The sequence below is a fragment of the Kluyveromyces marxianus genome, chromosome 2 (assembly GCF_001417885.1).
Source record: "Kluyveromyces marxianus DMKU3-1042 DNA, complete genome, chromosome 2".
Classification (NCBI taxonomy): domain Eukaryota; kingdom Fungi; phylum Ascomycota; class Saccharomycetes; order Saccharomycetales; family Saccharomycetaceae; genus Kluyveromyces; species Kluyveromyces marxianus.
This window is the reverse complement of record NC_036026.1, coordinates 1,256,335-1,283,822: the sequence shown is the minus strand read 5'-3', so window position 1 is coordinate 1,283,822 and position 27,488 is coordinate 1,256,335. Positions and strand designations below refer to the sequence as shown.

Sequence of the window (27,488 nt, the reverse complement as noted above, 5' to 3'; positions counted from 1 at the left end):
AAATTTTAAATGAATGTCGGATTCTCATATCTATGAGCTTTATTAATAGCTTCTTCGTACTCAGAAATACTAGAATTTGACACAGTCAAAGACTGGTAGTCTGAATATTCACTGTAATCATCTAAAGGTTGGTAATTATCAAATTGTAACACTTTGTCATAGAATGATTCCTCAGATGGTTCCACGAATACCTTTCCAATGTCAGCTCTCACAGTTGGCACATCATTCTCAGAGAAATGAAACTCACCTTCGGCTTGTTCAATAATTGGAGAGTTATCTTCCACTATGGCAAATTCGTTGTAAGATAAAAGTTGATCATTAGAGAAAATTGGAAACCTTATAGGGAAATTATTCAATTGATCCAAAAGGTTGTTATTTTGATCCATACTCAATTTAAGTTGCACTGAATATAGGTCCAATTCATCCTTTGAAGTTGACAGAACAATTTTCTTAGATTCCTTTGAATCAGAGGTGAATCTTTTTTGCTTTTTGGTAGTTAACAACCTTAACTTCTGGTTGATGGAGGTCTGTTTCCTAGAATCAAATGGTGATATAGGATCCTTTCCATTATGGTATCTTCTTGTAGAGTTCATATTGAATGTGAAAAGGTCCCTAAAAGAAACAAACATTCTAGGTGTATAATGTTCATTCCAATAGTTATCATATGAATTTGGGTACCCTCTGACATTTTTTATTATCTTATCGTAGGTTACATCATTGTTCTTGTCTATTATCTCTTCTTGGATAGTTTTGTGTAAACCTTTAATATGAGAGTTTAACCACCAATGCGTATAGCTTCTTCTGGGTGCCCCAATTTCATACAGATTATGCAAGTAGAAATCAGTTGATAAGTCCCAAAGCATTGGTTGATCTTTGGCCCATATATAATGACCCAAAAAGAGGTTAATTGCTTCTTGTCGCTGAGCATCAACGAAAGAATTACTATAGAACCTTTTGATGCTTTCGATCATATCTCTAGAATGAGAACTCCATTGATTCACTTTTCTATAAGTTTCCATGGTGTTAACTAAGTGAGATCCTCCATATTGTAAAGCTATCGTATCACCGTGATCATGGAATAGCTCTGTCAAAATATTCACAATATCAGAATCATATTCTAAAAAGGTATCTTCTATTATTCCTAACGCATGTAATTGTTCACCAAGAGCCCTTTTACCTATGACAAATTGAGCAGCATTTGTTCTATCTAAGCAATCAATACAGTTTGTCCTGCAAACACCTTCTTGAATTGAGGTAGATTCGAAATTTTTCCCATTATGAAATATACCAGTAGATTCTACTGTTTCTTTAGCATATTTTTCTAGGAATTCTATAACCATTTGTCCATGAGATTTTGATGCCCTACTCATATCCCATGCAGTGTACTCTATTTTTTTAGCCTCGGGTAAAAATATATTCAAGTATTTGATACATCTTTCAAATTCTTCCCCTAGTTTTGTTTCTCTTGGATTTTTCTCTTTTGTTTTGATAAGGTTAAGTATTTGAATAGGACCACCACCATAACGCTGAAATAGTTTATCAAAATGTTTTGCAGCTGCACTATAAAATGGATCTTTGATATTAATGCTTATTGGTGGTTTCGCTGTTAGATTAGAAACTTCCTGTGACCAAAACAACGGGATAGACCCTCTGTGTTGCACGAATGATGTATACTTATCGCTATCAAAGAAACCTCGTCCCGGGGAGTGGAATGAAGTTAAAGACATATCTGCAACAATTTGTTCAGTTTCTACTTCATTTGCAACATACCCTTTGTTGTTTACACCCCTTTTTAAGAATCTTGCACCTGCAAAATAATGGGATCTTCTTCCAATTAATGTAATATAAATGCTCTTACCAAATAGCGAGACATTTACTTGATCAATGAACCCATGAATGATCGGTTGAAACCAATCATAGACTGTATCGATACATGAGAATATTGGATCTAACAAGTAAGAATTCCACATGAACATCTCATTGTAATCTGGGATACCTGGTGGTACTTCCAAATCAGTTCTCCCAACAGACATTAATTTCTGTCGCAGCAAGTTGGTTTGTAAAGTATTTGTGATATCGAATGTATAACTGAAGTAGAAAGTCTTTGACAGATTAAGGTTTTGGAAGGATTGAATGAATCGCAGTTCTGTGGCGTCAGGTTTTTTCGTTGATTTTGTAATGGGAACCAACTCTGTATCGTCAATATGATATATTGAATGACCGCCAAGAACGGCCACTTGGCTCATTTTAGTTATAACAACCAAATAATAACATGCTGTGAATCTTATCACACCCAGTAATCCGTACCCAGTAAGTTTTTTGGTTAAAGCATCATTATCTGCATCTTCGATCTTTCGTAGAACTTCCATAACTTCGTTTCTCATAAAAAACACATTATCCTCTGCGATATTGAGTGATTGATCTTCATTGCTCAAATCAATTTCAAGAATTCTAAACATTGTTTCTCTCTTGTTACTGGCAACAATGTACATTGATTTGTTGGTTTCATAAATGGTGTACTTCCCTAAAGTAAACTTCATGGTTTTTCGTTGTTTTGATGTTTTCTGCTTGGATAGTGGCTCCAAAGGGCCTGAATCAAGAATGTTCATGGTTGATTCTCGATATTTCTTATTAAGTGTACCCTCGTAGGTTACTTTGGATATCCTATGCAAGCCTGAAAATTGATATTGTTAGAGAGTTTTCCGGCAAAAAGGTAATAAAATTATGTTTTAAACATTTGCTGTTTTCTTTGAATATAGTTTAAATTCTAGTCACCTAAAATGATCAACATACTAAAGGGACGTCAAAAAATAAAAATAAAGGATTAAAAAAACAAAAGAAGACACTGTATTATAAAGGAATATACATTACATATTAAAAGTGGACAAAGATATACAGTGGTACCATATAAACAAGAATAATTGGATTAGGTGTTTACGCTTCGTAATTAAGGGAAACAATAGGATAATTTTGAATTCGTTATTTAGATCCAGCAGCTTTTTTCTTTGCATCGTTCTTGAACTTCTTTCCGACTACTTTCATGACTAGTGGGAATAGTAAAGTGTTAAGAACACACCAAGCAACCAAGACACCGTAATTTCTGCCCAAGTTACCTTTGTATGTGTTCATGAAAATAACACGGTAACATTCGAGACCATTGTAAATTGGCGTCATGTAACCGTAACGGTAAAGTCTGTTACACAAAACCATGGAAACGAATGAAGGTGAAATATTCAAGATAATCCAAGTGATTAACCAGAACCCTAAAAATTGTGGATAAAAAGCCAACAATAAAGAGAGAACATTTTCGTTAGCTCCACCGACAGCACCCATCAAGAGCCATGTTGTCATCCAATAAACGATGAACCCAGCTCTTCCATAAGCCAATGTGAAATCCACTTTGAAAATGGCCGAGACAGTGCAGAAAAACAAGGACAAAAAGAAGTATGTTGCCCAAGAGCTTACCAATCTGTAGATTATAATGTGAACCGGTTTCAACAAAGGTGTGATCATGCCGTGGACTGGTCCAAATAAGGACAACTGGAAAAATGTCAACAAGACACAGTAAATTAGACCCACCTGCATTGGTCCCATCAATGTAGAGTCTGTGAACGCTCTGTTGTCAATTTCACGCCATTGCATATCGCTTGCTGCTGCTAACTTAGAGCCCGATATATTAGTGAGATTTGATATAATTTTAGGCAAATAAGTCTTGTAAAAGTAAGTTTCTTTATATGTCGTTTCTTGCTGCGTTAGCAATGGTAGGATAGTAGTTCTGTAGTTTGCCAGGTCTCTCGCGGATTCGTAGAAAAACTCGAAGTAATTAGTGGAATTAAAAGAAGGGGACTCTGGGTTGGTTAGCGAATCTACAAATGCGTTTGTTGCGTTTGGATACACTATAAGGGAGCCCCAATAATGCAAGGTATGTACCAAGTGATGGATCTTTTCCGTGACATTAACATCCTGGCCGTATTTCTGTTTGATAGTGGTGTCGTTGTAGATTTCAAAGTGTGGAACCGCATTCCGCAAGATAGGCTCGATACCCTGTGTTAGTTCTCCATCATCTCCCAAAAATGCAATGAACTTCACCTGGTGGAAATGCGATTGGTGGTTATAGAGAGCACCCCAGTATAACGAAAACATGGCGATGGAGAGGGCACCTAGCATCAGTAGGTTAAAAATGAATTTTCTTTGGTATATTTGCCGTTGAGAATGCAACCTGGAAGAGAACAACCTTGTCCGTATTCTCTCCAAAGGAACCGACGATTCACTACCACCATCCGGCGGTGCCCCACCGCCATCGACTGCCGTGTCATCTGTATTATTGAACGCTGCATTATCACAATTGTATTCCTTCACTGACTCTGCCTGGTCGTTGCTGGTGCCTAGATCATTGCTGGTGCCTAAGTCATTATCCTCCGAATTTTCCCCGTCGAAAACCTTTTCCACTGCGGCACCTTCCTTTGGAGTGTTGACATCCATATATGGACCGTCGCTCATGGTGTTTTGGCCAACACCTTCAAGAAACCGCTCATGCTGGGTCTCGTTAACCGCTCGCACATCATCACTTGACATATCTGACAATCCCTCTAGAGTCATATTTGATATTAGATATTTGACGGTTGATTGTGTTGCAAACTACCAATTTGCAGTAATATCAATACTTATCTTTAATAAAGTTTTATTCTTTTAAACTGATGCCCTTTTATGTAAGAAGACGGTTCAATATTATCATCAGTAGAAACCCGTTCTTATCCGCAAGAGGCAGCCACATCTATCTCTGATAATTCCCTTATATATATATATATTTATTTATGTGTGTATGTATGCACATATGCATTACCAATCAATTGCAGACTCCGAGATAGATTACTTTGTAATATTTTTGTTTTTCAAGGGCCGACTCTGTAATATTCTTTGTTAAAAAAACCGAAAACAAAACAAAATAATGAAATTGAAAGAAGAATAATGTCAGTAAAACACGATCTAGACTTCAGTCGCACAGCTTAAAAACGGGGTTATACACCATTATTTTCAAGGTTTAACGCTTGTGGGCCCTCAATGATGACTCTTCCTTTAAGTTAGACCCCTAAGACTCATAGTGTTCTAACAGCATGCAATTTGTAATGTAGATTTAATTTGTCATACTCCATGCTATTTCCGCGGACGTCATTTTACAATGCTGAACCTAGTAGAAGATACAAGCCCTTTGACATAATGTTTTCAGTTTTTTTTATTCGATTAAAGGGTAGGTAGCCCCCCCCCAAAGAAAAAAAAAAAAAACAACAACCGTTCAAGCCCTTTTTTTTTTTTTTTTTTTTTTTTCAGAATGAGTGGATACTAGCCAGACATATTGGCCGGGACTATAGCGACACCTTTTCGGCCGATGTACACTGTGCTTTCGCGCGGACCCAGTACAAATTGTAGTGGAAGACTTATACTGTCACCATTTAATAGGAACGGCTGATCACTTGCAACCCTTTTTTCAGGAATCTAGACCTGCACTCTTCTGTTGGACTGACTGACATTACGAATAGCCAAGGAATAAGTGGAGAGGATGCCAGTGAAATTTCTACAGCCGTGGATATTAGAGAGTTGTTCTAGTCGCCATAGTTCCCCCTTGTTAAGCGCTTCGACGCATGCACTTGTCGTATATACGTGTGCCGACATTTTGTCAGTGTGTATGTACGTACATGCATGCAGCCGGTCGAAAAATTTCGAGCACATAATACGTATCACGTGCCAGAATTAGATCACATGACTACAAATTAGTAAACTTCAAAACAAAAAATAATCAAAACTATTTCCGGAATTAAAATCGCTGTTAAAAAAAAAATAAAAAAAAAAAATAGTGGAAGTACCGCATGGGCAGCCCAACGCACAACATCAAGAAAGCCAAATTTCCAATTTGAAAACAAGGCTATGAATTCTGAGCACTTTTATATAATAATAATATTCAAAGAGATGTACGGAATAGAAAACAAAAAGAACACACCTTACATCCTACAGAGTTAGGAAAGCTAGTGTGGAAAGTGAGCCTGTGAGCCTGTGAGTGTGTGAGTGAGTGCGTGTATTAATATATTTGGGCAGAGCTTTGTAATCTAGTGCAGCAGTATGACCGCATTGAAGAGCATAGGGGAAACTGTCACCGGAGTGTTCCATAGAAGGAAGACTGGGAAGGGACAGAAGGACGAAGTGCCGGAGATTGAGGACGATATCGATGCTTCTGAGTTTGAGGATGATGATGATAAAGTTGTGAAGAAACCAAAGTCGAGAAGACCAAAGGAAACGCGATTTACACAGCAGAGGATTGCAGCGTACAACCCTGTTCTCACACCCAAGAGAGTGCTACCTATCTATTTGTTTCTTGGGGTTATATTTCTAGTGTTTGGGGGAGTGATGCTTAACGATGCGAGACGCGTGGACCAGCTATTCGTGTACTATCAGGACTGTGACAAGAATGCGCCAACGTCGCGGTTTTCCGATGTCCCCGACGACCATTACAAGTACGTGTTCCACAAGAAGTACGACAAGGGTAATCTTCCGGTGCCCCAGTGGAGGTACGTGGCAGATTCGAACCCTGATCCTACTGAGCAGCAGACCGGGACGTGCCAATTGAGATTCTCGACGCCATATGCGTTGCCGGGCCCAACTTACATATACTACTACATCGAGAAGTTCTACGGGAACCACAGACGGTACGTGCTTTCGTTCAGCGAGGACCAGATCGTGGGGACCAAGGCCTCGCTAAGCCAGGTGAAAGACACGGTTGGTATCAACTGTAAGCCGCTTGTCAGAGACGATGCCGGGAAGATCATCTACCCATGCGGTCTAATAGCTAACGCCATGTTCAACGACACGTTCCCAAACCAAATGCAAAGAATCAACCCATCCACCGGTGCACAAACGTCGACGATCCCACTAACAAACAAGAACATCAACTGGTCGTCCGACAAGACCCGTTTTAAGAAGACCAAGTACGCCCCAACAGACGTTGTGCCACCCCCATACTGGCACAAGCAGTTCCCCAACGGCTACAACGAAACAAACATGCCCAACATCCATGAGTGGGAAGAGTTCCAGAACTGGATGCGCACCCCAGCCTTCGACAAGTTCGCTAGGCTAATAAGAAGAACCGACCAAGGTCTCCAGCAGGGCACATACCAGATCGACGTCGACCTCCACTGGCCAGTAACGCAGTACCACGGAAAGAAGGCCGTCTACGTCACTCACGGATCCAACTTGGGCAGCCGTAACCCGGCTCCCGCTATCATATACCTAGTCGGCGGAGGCATATGCATGCTCCTGGCGCTGATCACTTTGGTCTCCCACTTGGCCTGGGGCCGTGCAATGGCAGACACAAGGCTCCTTTCTTGGAACAAAATCCAGGAAAGCACTGAAACCGAATCTCCTGCCGAACCGGAAGCCGAATGAATGTATAGAGAGATTAATATTACTAAGTAAATACACAATTAAGTAAGTAAGTAAGTAATCACAGACTACTACTATTCTTTCTTCCTTTCTCTCCTCAAACCTGCGTATATGAACTTCAAGCTTTTCGTATTTTTCCGGTGCCGTTGCATGTGCTGTGCTAGCTTATTACTCGTTCCACTAGTACCTCAGTACCCCAGTACCACCAGCACCACCAGCACCACTACTGCACCACTACTGCACCGCTTCAGCAATATTTTTTTGTGTTTTGTGTTTTGTGTTTTGTGTTTTGTCCAATGACTTCCGTTTTCGGGAATTGTCAAGGCCGTTTTTTCTGGGGTTCCTGCGTTATTTTCTTGGGTGCAGGCTGCACTGGGCTCGGCAATAGAGAACATCAAGGAAAACGCAAGGCGGTGTCGCATGGCGTAACAAAGACTAAGCAAAAAACATGGCGTTACGCAGTGCAGTGCCAAGACGAGATCTCAGAAGAATGGGGCATTGACGGAACAGGGCGTTCCGTGGTTGCTGCTTGTGGGGGAAAGGGAGCAGAGGGGGTGGAAGGCGAACCTAGGAAACAGGGGAACAAGAGAACAGGGAACAGCGTGCACGTACGTGCGTACGGCCGGCCGGAAAAGCTTCAAGTATATCACCAGATGCAGCAGAAGGAAGCCGTAAATTGTGCATTATAAATTGTAAATTGTAAATTATAAATCGTAACCTGTAAATTATAAATAGGGGAAAAAGCCTTCGGATTTCTTAGGGGAAAGGTTCCTAACGCCATTCGGCTCGGGGGAATGTGGTTTAGGTTTGTGTGTATATGCTTGGTGATTAATTAGTTGTTGTGTTACATTTCAATGTGTACATGTGTATAGTATAAATATAAATAAGCTTATCCAGAGAGGCTCGAGTCAATTCGAAAGGATTTTTGTCTCGAAGTAAGTAAGTGATACAAAGTAATACAAGAGGCAGAAAGAAAGAGTCTGTAACAGTTCAAAACCCCAAATATGTCACATTTGAAGCCATCAACAACAAAGTTTAAGCTAAATACCGGTGCTGAGATCCCAGGTATCGGATTGGGTACCTGGAGATCTACCGACGATGAAGTCTACAATGCTGTTATCACAGCATTGAAAAACGGGTATAGACACATCGACACTGCTGCCATTTACCGTAACGAAGAGGCTGTTGGTAGAGGTATCAGAGACTCTGGTGTGCCCAGAGAAGAGATCTTCGTCACCACGAAATTGTGGGGTACCCAGCACAGAAACCCATTGAAGGGGTTGGAAGAATCTTTGCAAAGAATGGGTTTGGAGTACGTGGACTTGTACTTGATGCACTGGCCGGTTCCATTGAAGGACAATCCAAAGTACCCCGGTATTCCTCCAGCCAGTGTCGGTATCGAACGTAACACCGACTTGGAAAACTGGGATTTCGTCAAGACCTGGGAATTGATGCAAGAGTTGCCGGCAACTGGTAAGACTAAGGCCATTGGGGTTTCCAATTTCTCTGTCAACAACATCAAGCAGCTATTGGCCTCTCCGGGCAACAAGATCGTCCCTGCTACTAACCAAGTCGAGTTACACCCTCTTTTACCTCAGGATGAATTGGTCTCCTTCTGCCAAGAAAAAGGGATCGTTGTCGAGGCCTACTCCCCATTGGGTTCCGGTACCTCAGATATCATCACGGATCCAATTATCGTCGGTTTAGCTAAGAAATACAATGTGGAACCTGCTCAATATTTGATCAACTGGGGCTTGAAGCGTGGTTACGTCGTCTTGCCAAAGTCAATTACCCCTTCAAGAATTATTTCGAATTTCCAAGAATTCGATTTAACCGCTGATGATGTTAAGAATGCTTACACCTTACCTTTCTACAGAGGAGAAAAGAGATTAATCTCTCCAGATTGGGGTACTTTCAAGACATTTGAATAGACATAGATGTCCAATCAATTATATGCTGTTTATTTCATTTTATTTTTTTTTTTTTTTTCTTCTTCTTCTTTGAATAGTATATATATATATACTTAAATGCAAGTTATACTCGTATGCTTGTGTTTTAATGACCTAAATAAAAGAACAGCTTCACACTATATGGATTTCAAAAATGCTCTATTTTCGCCTCCTAGACCTGAAATTGAAGCGACGAGTATTGTTTTCATCATCATCATCATCAGTATCTGCATCAGCAGAGTTTGACCGTTCCAACGAATTGGTGCCAAAACTGACGCTCCGGTTTGACTGCAACGAAATATCATCCTCCATCTCTATTTTGTTGCCATGTACTACTAATTGATTATGTGCTGCTGGCGCATCATAATCATAACTATCGTCATCATCTTCTGTAATGAATAAAGTGTTTCTTTCTGGCACAGATTTTGGTTTGCTTTTGAATCCGAAACCAGATGCAACTCTTGACTCTTGTGCCGATTCAGTTTCTCCGCTCTGTTGTAAGCTTAGTTCATTACTCCCTTCCATTCTGTTTGGTAACCTAAAATCTATTTCAATATTAATACCATTGTTTTCTTCAGACTTCCCGTCTTTTCGATAATCAAACCTTTTCATTGCTATATACCTGTTGTTGTTGTTATCTTTAGGATAGGGAATATGTCCAGTATTAGCCTCAATTGAATATGATTTCATGTATAACGGCCATTTTTTGGTAAAGCGCTTGAAATTCTTTCGACCTGCCCATATGGCAGACTTATCGGAGACAACAGTAGGATGAAGGATCCGCGGTTTCACCTTAATCTTTTCAACTTTAGCAACATTTTTAAACTCTTCTAAGGAGCTTTCAGTAAGTTCTGATTGATCAACTTCAAATATCCCTTCCTGGAATCTGCGAACCTCTTTCTGTTTTGTTTCAGCAATAGCACTAACAATATCGTTAGTTTTCCTTCTCTCTGGTAAATTAGTTTCAAGTTTTGCGATAGACCGAGGTCTATCTGTAACTCTTGGTGAAGATTTTTCGGATGTTTCAAAAGAGGAAGGTTGATCCTGTGGTGTAGATTCATCACTGATTACTCCTTTTCTTACATCATCTAAATCATCATTTTGTTTATATCTATTGTTCGTAGCATCATTTTCCTTACCAAGTTTTGTAGAGTCATACTTATACTTGATTAAATTGCTGTCTTCTTTGTCATTTCGTGGTAGGCTTTTGGCCAAAATAGGTTTTTCGGTACTTGTGTCAGTTTCTAACTTTATTCTTTTTGAGTCCCCATCACGCTGTTCCTGGAAACTTTCTGTCGCTACCTTCGGAATATCTCTCATCATCAAGTTCCCAAGCTGTTGCACTTTTGGTCTTCTCTTTCTTTTCTTAGAATCCAAAGCTATACTGGGTTCATTCTCTTTAGCAAATGCCGTTGTTATTGAACTTATATTTTCCTTTGTATCAGTAGGAGGAGTAACAATTTCTGAAGATTTTGGAACAATTGGTGTGGGTTCAACTGCTTCAAAACTGTTGGTGCTTTTTGATTCATGTTCCGACCCTTTATTCCAACTATCATCAGACGTCTTGGAAGGAGTGTTATATTCACTGTTTTCAATCTTTAATTGGTTACCACCGCCAAAGCAGGTTAAGCTATCTAGCCTTTGAACTTTAGGTTTTATCCTAGCCTTTGATTTCACTACAACAGGTTGTGAAATCTCTCTGGTAGGTTCCTCTGTGGTTGGTTTTTTCTGCTCACTTAAGGCATTTAAATCATTATTAATCAAGGCGTTAACAAAGTCATTTAGACTGTGAGTCACTATACCAAACTCGCTAAACTTGTTAGAGAAAGATGTATTCATCTTACTTGCCTGAGTATCTGTGACCGTATTAGTACTGAGTACAATGATCTTTTTTTCATTATCAATCACAGAACCATCGATCTCAGAAGTAGAAGTTAGCAACTTTATCATACCGCCTCCACTTTCGATAGTATATCGAAGGGTGTCGAATAGCTTTTGCTCAAAAACCATTATACATATGTTTGATAAAACATTGGGGACATGATTGTAAGAAGGAAATAAGTTGAATCTCCGGATAATTGCCTGGAAAGACGATTCAAAATTTAAGTAGTTATCTTCCTTCAACAACTGACATATACAATTGAGAAATTCTGTGGATACAACTGGTACACCTTTTATAAGAGCAAATAAACAACCTGTATGGCTTGAACCTTCAGAAAAAACTTGTAGTGTTGACTTCTTAGAGAATGATTCGCATAATTTTACTCCGTATTGTAAAATCGTTGATTTTTCTTCTTCCAATGATAGTTTGTGTGGTATTTTCCACTCTTGATAGGAGAAGTGTATTTCTACATTGATCGGGGATCCCCCGATATCAAAAACTATGTCGTGATTTTGAATTACGATGCATTCATCAATTCGAACTGGTTTATTATTAACTTTGGTTAATTTACCCTTATTGGTTATACTCAACTCATTCTTCTCGTATTTTACTACCAAGTGAACTCTTGATATGCTCTTATCCTGTTGAATTCGTAGTTCGCAGTTTACAGATCTCCCTATGCTGTATTCTGTACACTCTTTTAAAGCCTTGCATTGCGAGTAGTGTTTACCTGAAGCATCTTCGTATCCATATGATATAATCCACATTCCTTACAAGGAACTTCTTCAAGGCAGAACCAGATAAATTTGGATTGTTTTACTCCAACCTCTAGTTAGAGCAGGTCATAGAACTTGCGTTTGTCGATGTTTTTAGATTACACTACTGTTCGTTATTTTTATATATTTGATTGAGTTCTTGTTATATAGAAGTACTTTTCATTTCTATGTAAATATTTTGAATGTTTTGAAGATCTTCGACCTCACGGGTAAGAGAGAATAGAGTAACATATAGGTTTGACAAAGAGATGAATATTGAAGGTAGAGATTAGTGGTCTCCTAGTATAATGTCAAATCTAGACCAAAAGTTAGCCCTGGTTTAGCAATATCATAATCTCTGACGCGCAATGGCACAGCATAGGTTAAATCCAAGTTTGCAAAGCTTGCTGCATAACGCAAAGACACACCAGTACTTAGAGCAGGTTTTCTTTCATTAAAAGCCGATTTCCAGTTGTTTAGAACATCACCAAAGTGAATGAAAGATTGAAGTCTCAATGGAGAGTCCACTGGCGTATTTGGTAATTTGAATGAGGAAGTTAATCCTAGTTTGTAGAAATAATGCCCGCCGCGAGTTCCAATACTATTTCTTTCAAATCCCTTTAAAGACTTTGGTCCACCAAGATAGAAAAGGTCTAGCAAGTGCACCAGAGGTTGTGACTTATTGTCCCATGGGAAAATAGCGCCAGCATTCAAGTTTAATGATGTTACGACCTTTGTGTTGAAGAAAGGTTTATGTGTTTCGAAAGAAACAGAAACTTTGTCAAACTTTGAATCCTCTGGTAGTGGCTTCGCGTTTGCGAATCCTTGGTTAATGATGTATTCGTTGAATAATTCAAAGCGTTTCCCGGAAACAGGGAATCTGTCATAAAATTTCCTTGAATCAGCATGTAATTGGGAAATAAAACTGGTTTTTGTAAAAGTACCTTGGAATTGTTTGATAGAATCTGAAACCGCCAAGGCATCAGCAAACCCAAAAATACTACGAGCTACCATGGATATACCATTGAACGTCTCGACAATTGATTTCTCGTTGTTGTATAAAAAGCTTTTTTCGAAACCTGTTGATATGCCAAATTGAGATTGTTTGTGTTCATCAGATTCATTAATAAAAGGTTGCTTAAATAGATCCAAGTAAGTATGGTTTGCATAAAACACTGCCTTAACGGATGGATTCTTTGGGAATGGCAAAGATAGTTTAGCTCCAATAGATCTTTCATCTAGTTTCCCGTTGAATGGTGTATAATTGACGTCCCCTTGCAAACTAATAGTTTCCGCATTACCAAGCTTATTGATAAAGAATAAGCGACCACCAACCGAAGAGTAGGAATCTCTTGTAGTTGTGGTCACTGCTCCTTTATTAAATATAGCAGGGACTAGTTTAACTTGTGCTATTGTTGGAATTGGTAAATCAATGTCAAGAGACTCTGGGACTCTTTCTTTCAACAGCCTAGAGGCATTGATATCAGCATCATAATCCAATGTAATTTCGGCTGACTGGAACAATCCAGTAAATAGTAGCTTTTTTTGGATATCTTGACATGATTGGAATGCGGTCTCAATGTTTTGCAATGGCTCAGCTAACACCTGGTCGAAGATGGATTTATATAATTCATCAGACACTGGGGATAATTGATTTTCACCATCCACAGTTACCTTGGTGATGTAGACTGACTTATGAGCAGAATTCTCTAGTATATCATTAGCCGATGGCATGATTGTAGATGTCAGTTTTGTCGGTGCTGTAAGAAACTCCGGCTCGAATACCTCTAGTCAATTGACCAATAATATTCAAAAACCTTTTTTTTTTTGACTTTAGAGTTCGTTTTTATAAAAGTTAGCTATAGTTTTTTCCATAACGCTACAGGTCTATATGAATAAAGTGATGACGAAAACAGCATCTTTTATATTGCATATTTTTCGGCATATAATACATAGAATCTACATGGCATGTATAGACGATTTTATATTATACTTGTATCTTTAAATCTTTAATGGATTGAGTTGTAGGTGTAATAGAGAGGTTCAAATTTGGATCCAATTGTACTTTAAAAGACGACAATTTGTCTGGTTCAGCCAAAGACAGCAAGTTTGTTTTCAAAATAGAGAAGATATGATGGAACCAGTCTCTCGCTACTACAGCATTATATCTGAAAAATTTTCCCGGTCTACCTAATATTGATCTGTTATTTACCTTCTGGTAAATATCCTGTATTTTGTAAGGTCTCAGTTGTTCCAGTTCATTGGAATAAGGATTTCTGAACCCAATTAAAAGATCCGAGCGGGGTAATAAATTTGTCTGCACCCACATACGGAGCAGTTTCTTTCTGTGATAAGCATTGTTAAGGTTGAAATTAACAGAACTTTTAATCTCTGTGTAACTATTAGTTAAAGGATTATAAGAATCCATTTCTGCTTGGAAAAATATTTCGACATTATCATTTATTATCCCACGTACAAATGAATAATATAACTCGTGCTCTTGAGAATCGTTTTCATTTTCCGAACTGTCGATCAATAGGTTTTCCAACGCAAATCCTGTGTAACAAATTTTTCTTATATTTGGGTCTGTTAATTGGTGAATTCCGTTAGGTTTACATTGAGATTTATCAACAGATATTAGAATATTCCTGTCTGGTAATACACTCATTATTAAAGATACCGTCTCGTTTTGAAAAGGGCACATTATGATATCAATAATATGATGTCTCAACGATATGAAAGTAGTTTTATTCATGGTATCCAACCCTTCGTTGTATTTGTCATAAGCCTGCATTAATAAATCCACCGAATCTAATACTTCTTGTGGTAAAGGTACATAATCCTCGTATCCTTCCGTCAAATTGGATCCGATAAAACGGTTCTTAGAAATATCGTCATCCCATTTGTTTTGTGCAATGAAATTGCAAATTTCTTTCCTAAGCGCTGGTTTGGTGGACAGAGAGTTCCATAATGTGCTCTTGTCGACTTTATAAGAGCAAGTGTAAAGCTCTTCGCTGTCACGTAAAAGAATTGGGCTCTTCTCGAGAACATAATTCACAGGTGCATGCGAAAATTTTTTACATGGAATAACAACAGTTTGTTTCGTTGATCTTTTGAATTTGGACTTGGATTTAGACTTCGGCTTATACGTTGACCTGGAATGATGTTGTTTTTCGGTGTCATCGATTTGCAATCGACTAAGCGAACCGCTAATATCTCCAACAGGTTCTGTCATTTTCAAACTAAATCATATCTAATCAGTGCAAAAAATAAGTACATTCAAAAGCACACGATACCGATAGATTAGATATAAGGTATTGCTCTCTCAACCATTGTCTTAAGGCTGTTATATGATGATAATGCATAATGTATTATTCTCTTTTTGTCCGCTTTCGCTTTTCTTTTCACACATATTTTTAAACTGAAAAATCATGTTACCGAGCTTTGAAAAATTGCTAATACACAAATGAAGGTGTACAAGCCACTCCATCCAAACAATAAAATAGGGTTCTAAACGTCTTGTTTTTGTCGCATCATTTATAAGGAAGGTTCTTGGAGCTTTAATAAAAGTACGAAAATCCTTGTACACCACTTCTCTCAAAAGGATTACATCACCTATAAAATTCAATTTTATGTGCCTGCCTGCACAAAAGTGTGCGACAAAGAGTTCTTCGTAAAGTGGCACTCATCTTGCTAAAATGGCCCCTCAAATATTAAAATACATTCCTAGAGGCTCTATATGGTTTTGCCCGCTGATTATTATTGCATCAGACCTTGTAGTGAACGGTATGTCATCACGAAAGAATATAACACCGAATCAAAAACAAAATACAGCGTCATGGCGTGGACCGCCTAGCAAAAAGGAGGTTCCTAAAGCCATACTTCATAGATTAGAAGAATTCATGAAGAAATGAGACTCTTTCATATATATTCCTGCATGCTCATCCCCAAATTTACTTCGTTGACTGTATTATAATTGTTCATCACATTTTAATTTTTCTACTCGCTGCACTTCATTTCGCAAGATCGCATTCATGGATCTTCATCTGTATACCTTATTATATTTTTCTATACCTTTAGTTTCTATATAGTTTTAATTGTTATTAAGCTTACCTTTTTCCTGTATCTCTTTGTCTATTCATTCACCACCTCTCCGGACTTCCCACATTATGATTTTCCACCCGTTTCTTCCACTCCATATAAAGGTAGTCTGAAAGAAAAAAAAAGCCATAGTACCTTAAAGAAACTAACTTTAAGCCATTAATTGGTAAATTTATTTGATTATGTAGTCTCTAGGTTTGTTCAAAATCTCTCAATCAAGTCTCTCATCTACTTTAAAAGAGTGTTGACATTCTAACCTTACATAATACTTAGTTTACGCAATGGTTGAGTGGGTTGTTATAGTTTACGATAAGCCGGGGTCTGACAGATCTCAATTCAGACCACAACATTTGGCAGCTCTTCCACCACTTGTGGAGTCGGGTAAACTTGTTCAAGCTGGTGCCATCTACAAAGATGTAATTGACGGTAAGCCAACCAACTTTGCTGGTTCTCATTTGACAGTCGTTGCTGATACTAAAGAGGAAGTCATTCAAATTATCAAGAATGACGTGTTCGCAAAAGAAGGTATCTGGGACGTTGAGAATGCCATCATATATCCATTTGGATGTGCCTACCGTGTGGCAAAGAAATAGGCGTTCAGATTTAGAATGAATAGATATGTATATACGAATAACACATTTCTATCGTTTCCTTTACGACGTCAAAGCAATATGCACGAGATCAGCTCATAATCATATTGATCAGCGTACTTCCTGAATTTGAAAGTACACCGACTGTATATATGTAGTGTTGTATACTTCAAATAGCATTGAATAGGTATATGGAATTATTATCCTTTTTTAGAAGGAGCAGAGAGTAAATAGTAAGGCATGTAGATTTTTTACCTTAATATTGGACACTAATCAAATAGTCACCAAGTTGCTCCACAATCTTAGTAGCTTCACCAGCTTGAACACCTGCTGGATAGTGACCAATTAGAATGGTTTGTTTTGTTCTCACGATCACTACACCTTCGGCTTCGTGTCTACCGTAAATTGATCTATCGTCAGCCTTAATCAACATGAACTTTTGACCCTGAACGTGCAAACCGTTGGATTGTAATCCAGATGGATTGTCGAAACCTCTAGCAATTTCAGAAATTTCAGCTGGTTGCAATTGAAGACCACCAGATGAAGCCCAGACGGAGTCACCTGCTCTGGAGTAAATCACAGATTTGTCAATTTTACCGGTGGCCAATAGGTTGTCAGTGTATGCTATTTTTATTCATCAAAGCAGTAAAAAGTTTGATATATGTTAGTTAGTAAATGATCCATACTATAATATGATGATATGTGGGAAATATAGGAAGTCTTAAAGTTTCCCAAAACCACATATTCACTCCGTAACAGTTTTTCAGGAACATATCAGAGAGCAGGGATGACCCTAGATCAATGTTTCAGAAATATCCCCAAAAGTTCGAAGCATCTTGCCCAAAACCTAATGCACATACCTTGCCAAGACATTGTGTTTATTGATCGGTTCTGATGTAAGTAATGATTTATTGCAAAACGCAGATGACCGTATTTCTACTGTAAGAAAATATAAACGATCATCAATGTACTAACTTGTAGAAAAGACTTCCTTCTATATTGTTCGTCACTACTTTAATTTCATCCTTTTGTACTTTTTCGAGAGTAAGTTTCAGGATGTATTTGTTACCCGAACTTACCTTTTTTTTTTTTTTTAGTCGCATGTTGTCAACGCCGTACGTGCATGTTACATGGAACAAGTTTGGGATTAACGTCGTATTGGGCCGAGCCTAAGCCTCTGTGTGTCTTTAAAAGTGCAAATCATTTTCAAAAAGTTTGCATATCATCTGACCGTAATATAGAACCGAACATGACAAACGCCTCTTGAGTGAGATGCCGAATCGGTGAAATAGAAACTTTGTTTGTATGTTTGATTTTTTTTCCTCAATATATAGTTTATATATTACAAAGTGGTTTCACGTCCATTATTTGTTTTTTTTATAGTGTAACTGAGGTACACACTATATTGTGAATTACAACAAGTAGTCTTCTTCTTACTTTACTTTACTTTACTTTACTTTACTTATTCATCGTCTTCGTCATCTAGAACCGCAATTCTCCTTTTCTTCGTATGTGAATCTTCGGTTTGATACTCCTCTGTGCCTGCCTGCTTGACCTTCTTTAATTTCTCTGCGTTCTTACTTTCTTGTTCCGAGTCACTGTCCTCTGAGTCGCTTCCCGAAGCATTACGTTCATCAGAAAACTCTTCATCTTCCTCTTCTTCTAGCTCTTCCTCGTCGTCCTCAGCAACGAATCCGTCGTCATATTCGTACTCATCTAGATTTCTACGTCTAGGCAGGCTCTTCTGTAAGTTGAACTGTGGTTCTGGAGACTCGCCGGCGTTTTCTTGTTCTAGTTTTTGCTTCAACTGCTTCTTTCTTCTCTCTCTTAGAATTTGGTCGTGTTTCTTTTCTAGCTCGCGCTTTTCGAGTTCAGGGTCCATGCGTACGATATACGTGCTTGGGCCATGTTGTTCTCTTTCATCTCTCCTTGCCACAGCTTTACTCAAGGCTTGGTGTACCTTTGAATTAGTGGATGTTGGCACAAACATCAGCGACTTGGTTATTTCACCACCTTCGACGCATTGAATTAACTCCTGGTCTTCGTGTGAAACGGTCAAGTAAGTATTTTCTGTATTATTTACAAGAATATCCGTATACTCATCGCCGATTTTCAAAGAAAAGGAACCATCAGACCACTGGATGATTTGTGCGTTGGATTCCTTGAAAACACGTTGGTCTTTATCACGCGAATATCTCCACCTAATCGTATTCTCTTCGATCAATCTGTCTCCTAGTTGGTCTTCTTTAGAAGAGTACTTCGCCATACGCTCTTCAACCTTCTTTTGAAAAGTAAGTGGGTCGAATGGAATTGGGTCAATCGTCAAAAATTGGGGTACCTTGGCGTAATATATAGTCTTATCATCTGCCGCATTAGCTGTTTTGTATGGTACTACGTGGTTCACAATTTCAACATCAACCTCCTTGTACTTTTTCTCGAATTCTTCCTCGGATTGGCCTTCGTAATCTTCTCCAAGAAACTTCCTATTGTACATCGCTTGCTCTTCATCCTCTTCTTCGTCTATCACCCTACGGAGCTTCTTTCCGGACCCTGAAGCATCAGATTGTTCATCGTTCTCTTCACTGTCATTAATTTGATTCTCTTCTTCACTATCATCACCAAATAAGTCGTCTAATTCGTCTACTACATGCTTCTCAGCTGGTTCTTCTTTAGGACTGCTTGGATCTACCACACTGGTTGACATTTTCAATGCTTAGGATATATATGTAACGTTCTTTCTCAGAGTCTTTTCCTTAAAACCTTGAACTTGAAGGTTTCAATATTGCAAAATTCACCGATTGGGGGACAACAATGAAGTTAGTACAACTATACAGAACCCTTTTTAACAGATAATACTCTATTCATAAAACGATGACTTCCTCTCTTAGTTTTTTGCTTCACACAGATTTCGTTGATTTTACCTGAATAGCTTTCCAGTAAAAAAAAAAAAAAAAAAAAAAATTAAAGCCTATGTTACGTACCAAGTGACCTGGCGCCAACAATTGATATATAGCGTCAGATTAAGCTTGCCGTTACCTTAGCCACAAATTAAAACAATTGAAGGGTTTTAAACCTGGATTATTGTGTATGTTTTACCACTGAGGGCTGAAGATGTTAAGGTGGTTCAAAGTCACTAAATTGCAAATAAAAATCTGGATTATAATCATATTAATTGCTTTCATTGCTGAGATGTGTACAGTGCCAAAGTTATTTTTAGATAGATTAAAGCATGGTAAGAGTAAAGACAGAAAACCTCCGCAGCCTCCTTCAGATGTTCCAATTGTGCAAGATCCATCGAATATAACAGATGGATACTCTGTTGGTACATACTACTCCAATTGGTCTCCATACAAAGCGAGAAATTATAAACCATCAGATTTACCTTTTGATTCATTAACGCATGTATATTATGCCTTTTTTGCTGTTAATGGTCGGACGGGTGAGATTCAACCTAATGACAATTGGTCCGATTTTGAGCTACCAATGAGCAAAGGGGTTAAAGGGTGTATTAAAGAGTTGCAAAAGATCAAAATAGAATCGAATCACAACTTTAAAACAATTCTTTCTGTTGGTGGATGGTCTAATCGAGAGGCTTTTAAAAAGATTTCAAACTCAGATGACAAGGTCAAGACCTTTGTTAAGTCAACTGTAGAAAACATGTTCAAATACGGATTTGATGGTATTGATTTAGACTGGGAATTTCCTGAAGAAGATACTGATGAACCTATGGTTTATTTGGATATGATGAAGGGAATCAGAAAAGAGATGGCAGATTTAGAAGAACGTATTTTTGGCCCTGATGATGCCACAGGCGCTCATTCACACTTCCAACTCTCTGTTGCTACTCCAGCTTTTGAAGAAAAGTTAAATATCATGCCAATTTCGGAAATGGCAAACTACATTGATATTTGGAACATGATGTGTTACGATTACCATGGAGAATGGTCGGATTTGACTGGTTATCATAGCAATTTATATGCAAGCCACCATTCGCATAAGAGAAATATTAAAGATCGTTCAACAAATGCTACTTTTTCTGCAGATGCTGCAATTAGGATCATGATAGAAAAATACAACGTCCCTGCTACTAGAATATCTCTTGGAATGGCCGCTTATGGACGTGGGTTTACCAATGTGAAAACTAACGATAACAATTTCCTTGGTAAAAAGTATCATGGAGTTGGTGGTGAATCCGAAGGGGAACCAGGCATTTGGTTATACAATCAACTTCCTATTGAAGGTACTACCGAAGAATTTGATTCAAATGCTGTTTCAGCATACTGTTTCGATCCAAAATCAAAAACATTTGTAGGATACGACAACGTTCGTTCCATGAGTTACAAGGGTAAATATATAAAAGATATGAATCTACAAGGTGGATTCTGGTGGGAAGCCTGTGGTGACTCCAGATCAGCTGAAAGATCCCTAGTTAATGCCTTTGTTAAGGAGGTTGAACCTTCAAATAGTTTCGTATCGATGTTCAAAAACCCCAAAGTTAGGGAATATCACTTACAAACTTATCCAAAAGATTATCTAACCGATCTCTTTAAATGAGTAAATTATATTTACCTAGAAAGGAGAAACGAGTAGTTTGATCACATTTTACAAATGTTTTTGCAGAAGTATTTGGAATACTGCTGTCGGCTTATTTACTAAATGATATACGCTATTTTATGTAAATAAAACCATGTTACTATTAAAGTGTTCATAATAATGTGTCCATTCTCGAGAATACTTCAAAAACACCAGCAACGACTTCTAGTTGTAGATCTGTTCCAGGATGGTTTTTTAATTCTTCTGCAACCTCTTTGTTTAAGTTAACAGACACGCCAGTAGTAGTTTGTTTGTCAAGGGGGAAAGGAAATTCAGAGAACTGAGCCAAGATTTCATCAGCACGAGAGAAACCCGTATCTCTTACTTCGTAATCCAAAGTTGCCAAGACGTTTTCTAGAACATTGGCACCATATGCACCGCAGATCAATGCTAACGTTCTGATATATTTGAATGCAACATTCTCAGGGAAATAAGAGTTGTAGGTTAAATCGGCATTTCTAGACACTAGTATTGACAGTATTCTTCTCTTGATAGATTCCTTGCAAGTTGTATCAGTAATTGGATGTGTAGCCATATCAAACAAAAAGAAGTTTTTCATTTCGGTTCTCAAAACACCTTTGTCAACCAACCCCTTGGCCAATCTTTCTCTAACTTGTTTCAATTGGTAGTTTATTTTTAGTAAGTTCCATGTTTCTCCACTCAAAAGATCTATCCATCCTACAATAGAAGTTGGTGGATCGTTCTTCATCAAACTCAAACTTTCATCTAGTAGAACCTCACCCGTCTTCGTACTATCAATGACTTCCACAAGTCTTTCACTTACATCGTACCTTTTTCTAGCAGGATCATCCACACATCTTATTTTTCCCCTTAAAGCCAATTCTATTAAGATACATCCACGTAGAGCATATGAAATATTGTCATTCCAGAATGATAGATAACCTTGTTTGTCCTTTAATCCAATCAACAAAACTTCTTCCATTAATGTTAACTTCGGAACACTAGTGTTTTCTCTAATTTTTGCCTCTTCTTCATCATACACAACTTTATGATCGTGCTCATTATCATTGGTTGTTGGGACGCTCTCGGTTGTATCGCTTTTGTTCACTCTGCGACGTTGCAAGGAAGACATCGTGCTATATATAAAGTATTACCCTTTTTTCGATCTGATTTCTAGTAGAATGAATCAATTGATGACGGCCTCCAATCAAAACAGCTACTTCACACAATGAATCCTTGAAGATTTCGATAGTTTCCGGTTTGAGAGGATGGTTGGTGCACTGAATAGCTGGCTCTATGTTGACTAGTTGTATATAGTTCAATCGACAGATCTCTTTTTTTCATTTCAATTCGTATTTTTTATTTTTTTGAAAATGTTGTTTATTCCATAACTAAGCAGAGGTACCTCTTGCGAACAAAAAAGTTCAATTACGAGAGCTATATTCTCTTTACGTGAAGTTAAATGCTGTTTTTATAATAGTGATATGTATGAGTTTTATAAGACTGTGGTTAAGCCTCTTGCTGAATGATTCTCTTCAAAGGTTCAATGGTTTCCTTTTCTTGACCTTCGCGAACGTAGACCAAGAAGTATGGTGTTGCAGTATTACCCTCTGTGAAGTTAAACACTTCGGATTCTGGTACTTCAGTGACGGAATCATCATTATATTTCCTCCAAATATTATTACGCGTATGATCTTTGATATAGACCCAATAGTGGCCGTAACTTGCCTCACCACGGTGGATAAACACTGCAAAGAGGGAATAGCCGATGTGTTTGAAGTCTTGGAAACAACGGGATATTTCTGCCTCCAAGTCAGAAATCCTCTTTCCCAAAGTGTTAATCTCTTCATCAATGATTTTAATTAATTCGTCGATATAAGATATTGACTTAGGCACCTGTTCTGTTTCGATGTCATGCTTTGATAGGGTTTCAGATTCTAGGAATTTTTTTGTTTCTAAAAGAGAATTTTTGTAAGTGAATCCCAACTCATTTTGAGATAACAACTTTCTTTCCCTCTGTTTGAGTTTTTGAAGTTCTTGCTTTAAAGCTGAGCATCTGTTGTTTTCTGCAATTAGTTTAGGATCCTCGGTAGTCATGTAACGATCCATGTACAATTTGTTGTTAAAAGGCAAAGGCTCTATAGACTTAAATGGCATGAACCGTTCTCTGTCGTAGTACACCCTTTGTATTTGAATTTGAAGCACAGATGGTAGGTCTGAAATAGATATGACTCTTTTTACGTCACCATATTCTTCTAAATTCAAGAAATCATTTTGGAAGTATAAATCTAAAGCATCATATATGTCCTTAGGATGATCTCCAACGTTGACTAACAATGATAAAAATCGCTCATACTTCGTTCTAACAGATGTTTGGTCGTTTTTTGGAATTAAATCCTGTTTAATCTTCCCATAGAATAATTGTTTGACTAGATCATTTTGCTCGAGATCATCTTCCAAATTTAGAGGCTCCGAAGCAATCTCGAGTTGTGCCAACACATTTCCTATACACTCTGTAACATCTTGTTGTCTTCCAATTTCAAGAGTGTTTTCCAACTGATCTGCACTTATTTTAGCTACTTGTACAGATGCTTGCCTCTTATAAGCGTCCTGTACTGCTTCTTCACTATCATCAGGAAGGGCAATTGGAGTTTGACACATTATGATATCGTCATCCTCGTCCTGCTTTAGATGATTCGCTCCTGTTGATTCATCGGTATTTATAGATGTTAAATCAATGAGTTCGGTATTTCCTTGGCCTTCACATTCATTTTCAAATTCAACTTCAATGTTACTTGGAGCGAAGGCGAGATAGACTAACTCTTTCGAAGGTGTAACGCATCTGCTGTTTGTATGAATCATATCATGAAATAGATCACGAAGATGGTAAACGAACTGAATTGATCTTACTTCTTCTTGTTTACTAACTTCCCTCCCACCTATTCTTCTCTTAGAGTAGTATTTAGAGTTCTCGAGTGATTTTGCAGAGTCATTGTTATAAGTTAGGATAAAGTCCCTTAATGGCTTGATTGTGAAGAAGAATTGAAGTAATGAGTTAAGATAACAGGTATTGCCAACATTATTAATGCCGGCGGGCCATGTTGCTAATGGTAAACAGCTTACATCAACAACCCCCGTGCTCAAAAAGTGATTTATGAGCTTACTGTTTCTGGTATAGCCTATATTTTCAAGTGCCATCTTCAATTTTAACAAGTAATCCGGTTCAGGAATAATCCCATGATTCCATTTTTTCTGGAACACTTCTAAAATGACGTCGTCACTGGCGTTAATGTCAATTTCAATAATTTTCAAAGCATCCTCGTAAGAAAGATCTGAAAAATTGTAATATTCTGAAAATTCAGGACACTCTTCCAATAAAACATTTAGAAGGAACATGGACCTCCGTTCTATTCCAATGGTAAATACAGCGCGGTCAAAGTCCTTCTTTAAACCAGGAGCGTCTGCAGTGTTGATCGTATAGGCAGTTTGAATAATATCATCGTCAACAGTTTCGTCAACCTTTAGTAGAGAGTAAGCTTGTTGAACACTATGATAGGGTTCATACTCGACTAGGAATAGCATTTTACGGTTTTTCAAGTACTTTCCTAATATCCGTAAGGCATTTCTCAAGTCCTTTTTCTGGCTTTCAGAACATTTCAAAAGGTTAGAGTTATAGTACTCAATCATTGCATCACCATCGATAAGATGAACGTCAATCTCTGTAGGATCCAACCCAAATACCTGTAAAGCATTGTTTAGATCTTCATATCCCACCACGTCTTGTTTTCCCGCATATGCAATCAATTGATAGCTACCTTTAGCATTAGTAACATATTGAAGGGCGTCAAAATAAAATCCAATATTCTCTGGATCTAGAGATATTTGTGTCTCGTAGTTCTTAACGATGTCCTTATCACTATACTTAAAAGCAACAGACAAGTTGATAAAGTTGTAGTTGATATCGTACGGAGAAAACTCAATATGAGCATGATTTAGCATATTAAACCACCAAGTGTGATTGATTCCAAGATGTTGGTTAGAGAAGCATTTTGCTACAGTTCTCTTCTCGATATCAACACTTTCTTCTAGTTGCATGGATTGTTTTCCAATTAAAATAATTTCCATTGACTTCCTGACGTATGACTCTCTAATTTCTCTAATTTTAAAGTCAGTAACGTAGTCCACTAAATCTGGTGGCTTAAATTCTTCTCCTGATTCTATGTTATCTACTGTAGGAGATTTCTGTAGTGTGAAGCCAAAGATGTTTGTTAACCACTCAGTATTTACTTGGGAGTTAAGAGCGACGCTATCTTTTGAAATTATTTTGAACTCGCTGCTAGGGGATTTACGTTGCAAAGGATTTTTAAAGATCATGAATAAGGTTTTCAGACATTCTGCTTGATTGGGAACGTCTGAAGGATCTAATAAATCAAAATCGTTGCAAGCTTTTTCGTATCTCTCCTTTATTCTTGACGTTTGGAATTCGGAAAGATGCTCTGAATCAAATTCCGGTTTTATTATCTCTACAATTAGTAGTTTATTGGTATCTGTAGATACGAATATGCTTTGATCTACTAGTCTTGGATCATTTTTATCCATTATGAATATATCCCTTTTATCAAATGGGTGCAAATCTTCTGGTTCTATTGGGTGATAGTGGGTTATTCCTACATGCCTGTTGAAATTCTCCAAGTGTGATCTCCTCTTAACCGTTACTTTTAAATGGTAAAAGTGGTACGGGAACTCAGTAATACTGTCAAAGTCCTCTGGAATAAATTGAGGGTCAACTAGCATTGCAAACATTACGGATATTGTATTTTTAGCAGGGCATGTCAAAGAGTCGTATTCATACCTACTTTTCAAATTGACTTGATCAATCAAGTGAACTATGTGCCAAGGTTCTACTTGTTGTCTTTCACGTGAATACTGCAACATTGGAGTCTTTATAACAGAAGACCCTAGGCTTCTGATGAACCAAGGAGATATCCTTATATCATCAAGAATTCTATCACACGTTTTAAAGGGAAAAATATTTGAGACATTTGGATACAATAACTTCTTTCCATCATCGACCAAATCGCATGCCAGTGAATCCGCTGGACCTGAGTTTTCTTGGATCGATTGAGTGGCGGGCTCCTTGGGTTGGCATATAATATTATCTAACGGCTGTTCTGAGCTCATATTTGCTGATCTGGACTAAAAAGGGCTCTCTGTGTAACAGCTATTTCTAAAAACACTCTTATCCTGTGAATTTCAAAAATTCAAAGCCTTTGTGGCAGCTCTTTTTTTCTGAGAAGTCTCGAATGCTCCTACTGTTATTTCAGCAGCTATTTTGTTTGAGATCTTTCTTTTGAGTGCGTATTCACAACTAACTGCCTGTAGTTGCGTTTGGTTACATTACTATATAATTATATTCCCTTTGAAATTTATTTAAAGCCTGAAAACTGTTTATATTTTAAAACTATGTGGTGTACGGAAGTGATCTTTCTGATTTAGCCATTGGAGAGGGTTAACGAGGCTTCAAATTGGATAAATATGATCATATAAAACACTGTTCACTCAATGGTGTGACTGTGACCTTTAAAACGCCTTTGGAATGATCACTCCGGTTATGAATAACAGAATAAAATCAGTTTGACTCTTACGCCCGAAAACATTTTTGCAATTAGACATTTATAACTCAAAGTGACAATTTAATGTTAATAATGTAAAGTTACGAAGAAGGAGTTACACATTGCATAAGTTATCATATTGTCACATTACCTAAAATCAGGACCTTTTAGACTGAATAATCAACAGAACGTTCATTCTACATATTCAAAATTCATAAATCGATAATCATTGGTATTGACATCTGTCAGATGAAACATGACAAATATGTCCTGTTATTGATGCTTCAAATGATACCAGAAGTTAAAGAAGTTAAAAGAAACCAGATTACTACAACCTGCCACCAACAGTTTAAATTCCAGTAAAAAGACACACTCTAAGGTTATCACAACACTTGGCTCAACATATGATTACCGCTCTAATGGTAGTGTCAGTTAAGCCACTCTAGAATCATTAGCAACGATAATTGCCAAACCTCTTTTTTTTTTTCTCCGCCTTTTTCTATAGAAAACACCAATATAATAATATTGAAAACTGAAAATGGATATTACATATATATAAAGAGACTATGCATTAAGAATGACCATAAAATATTTAGGGAGACCCTTATTTTACC

General features: G+C 37.8%; 13 protein-coding genes across 13 annotated transcripts; 4 read left to right on the top strand and 9 right to left on the bottom strand.

The window, feature by feature from the left end:
* Window positions 1-5: 5 nt before the first annotated feature.
* Window positions 6-2,609, bottom strand: FIG4 (phosphatidylinositol-3,5-bisphosphate 5-phosphatase; the record flags this gene model as incomplete). The annotated part of the gene is made up of 1 exon (XM_022818253.1): window positions 6-2,609. One exon carries the CDS (start codon window positions 2,607-2,609, stop codon window positions 6-8), a length of 2,604 nt encoding a protein of 867 aa, XP_022674938.1.
* Window positions 2,610-2,979: 370 nt separating this feature from the next.
* On the bottom strand, window positions 2,980-4,599 carry SNG1 (SNG1 family protein; the record flags this gene model as incomplete). The annotated part of the gene is made up of 1 exon (XM_022818250.1): window positions 2,980-4,599. The coding sequence occupies one exon, from the start codon at window positions 4,597-4,599 to the stop codon at window positions 2,980-2,982; it is 1,620 nt and encodes a 539-aa protein (XP_022674937.1).
* A 1,515-nt stretch (window positions 4,600-6,114) lies between these two features.
* Window positions 6,115-7,434, top strand: LEM3 (Lem3p; the record flags this gene model as incomplete). Its single annotated transcript, XM_022818249.1, has 1 exon — window positions 6,115-7,434. One exon carries the CDS (start codon window positions 6,115-6,117, stop codon window positions 7,432-7,434), a length of 1,320 nt encoding a protein of 439 aa, XP_022674936.1.
* A 1,001-nt stretch (window positions 7,435-8,435) lies between these two features.
* YPR1 (putative reductase 1) lies at window positions 8,436-9,362 on the top strand (the record flags this gene model as incomplete). The annotated part of the gene is made up of 1 exon (XM_022818248.1): window positions 8,436-9,362. One exon carries the CDS (start codon window positions 8,436-8,438, stop codon window positions 9,360-9,362), a length of 927 nt encoding a protein of 308 aa, XP_022674935.1.
* A 177-nt stretch (window positions 9,363-9,539) lies between these two features.
* Window positions 9,540-12,029, bottom strand: XRS2 (Xrs2p; the record flags this gene model as incomplete). The annotated part of the gene is made up of 1 exon (XM_022818247.1): window positions 9,540-12,029. The coding sequence occupies one exon, from the start codon at window positions 12,027-12,029 to the stop codon at window positions 9,540-9,542; it is 2,490 nt and encodes an 829-aa protein (XP_022674934.1).
* Window positions 12,030-12,317: 288 nt separating this feature from the next.
* Window positions 12,318-13,751, bottom strand: KLMA_20617 (SAM50-like protein SpAC17C9.06; the record flags this gene model as incomplete). The annotated part of the gene is made up of 1 exon (XM_022818246.1): window positions 12,318-13,751. One exon carries the CDS (start codon window positions 13,749-13,751, stop codon window positions 12,318-12,320), a length of 1,434 nt encoding a protein of 477 aa, XP_022674933.1.
* Window positions 13,752-14,004: 253 nt separating this feature from the next.
* DXO1 (Dxo1p) lies at window positions 14,005-15,252 on the bottom strand (the record flags this gene model as incomplete). Its single annotated transcript, XM_022818245.1, has 1 exon — window positions 14,005-15,252. The coding sequence occupies one exon, from the start codon at window positions 15,250-15,252 to the stop codon at window positions 14,005-14,007; it is 1,248 nt and encodes a 415-aa protein (XP_022674932.1).
* A 1,147-nt stretch (window positions 15,253-16,399) lies between these two features.
* Window positions 16,400-16,711, top strand: KLMA_20615 (YCII superfamily family; the record flags this gene model as incomplete). The annotated part of the gene is made up of 1 exon (XM_022818244.1): window positions 16,400-16,711. One exon carries the CDS (start codon window positions 16,400-16,402, stop codon window positions 16,709-16,711), a length of 312 nt encoding a protein of 103 aa, XP_022674931.1.
* A 253-nt stretch (window positions 16,712-16,964) lies between these two features.
* On the bottom strand, window positions 16,965-17,581 carry PFY1 (profilin; the record flags this gene model as incomplete). The annotated part of the gene is made up of 2 exons (XM_022818243.1): window positions 16,965-17,332; window positions 17,569-17,581. 2 exons carry the CDS (start codon window positions 17,579-17,581, stop codon window positions 16,965-16,967), a joined length of 381 nt encoding a protein of 126 aa, XP_022674930.1.
* Window positions 17,582-18,170: 589 nt separating this feature from the next.
* Window positions 18,171-19,412, bottom strand: LEO1 (Paf1-complex subunit LEO1; the record flags this gene model as incomplete). Its single annotated transcript, XM_022818242.1, has 1 exon — window positions 18,171-19,412. One exon carries the CDS (start codon window positions 19,410-19,412, stop codon window positions 18,171-18,173), a length of 1,242 nt encoding a protein of 413 aa, XP_022674929.1.
* A 407-nt stretch (window positions 19,413-19,819) lies between these two features.
* On the top strand, window positions 19,820-21,262 carry CTS2 (putative chitinase; the record flags this gene model as incomplete). The annotated part of the gene is made up of 1 exon (XM_022818241.1): window positions 19,820-21,262. One exon carries the CDS (start codon window positions 19,820-19,822, stop codon window positions 21,260-21,262), a length of 1,443 nt encoding a protein of 480 aa, XP_022674928.1.
* Window positions 21,263-21,413: 151 nt separating this feature from the next.
* VPS74 (Vps74p) lies at window positions 21,414-22,394 on the bottom strand (the record flags this gene model as incomplete). Its single annotated transcript, XM_022818239.1, has 1 exon — window positions 21,414-22,394. The coding sequence occupies one exon, from the start codon at window positions 22,392-22,394 to the stop codon at window positions 21,414-21,416; it is 981 nt and encodes a 326-aa protein (XP_022674927.1).
* Window positions 22,395-22,771: 377 nt separating this feature from the next.
* Window positions 22,772-26,443, bottom strand: UBP2 (ubiquitin-specific protease UBP2; the record flags this gene model as incomplete). The annotated part of the gene is made up of 1 exon (XM_022818238.1): window positions 22,772-26,443. The coding sequence occupies one exon, from the start codon at window positions 26,441-26,443 to the stop codon at window positions 22,772-22,774; it is 3,672 nt and encodes a 1,223-aa protein (XP_022674926.1).
* Between the last annotated feature and the right edge of the window lie 1,045 nt (window positions 26,444-27,488).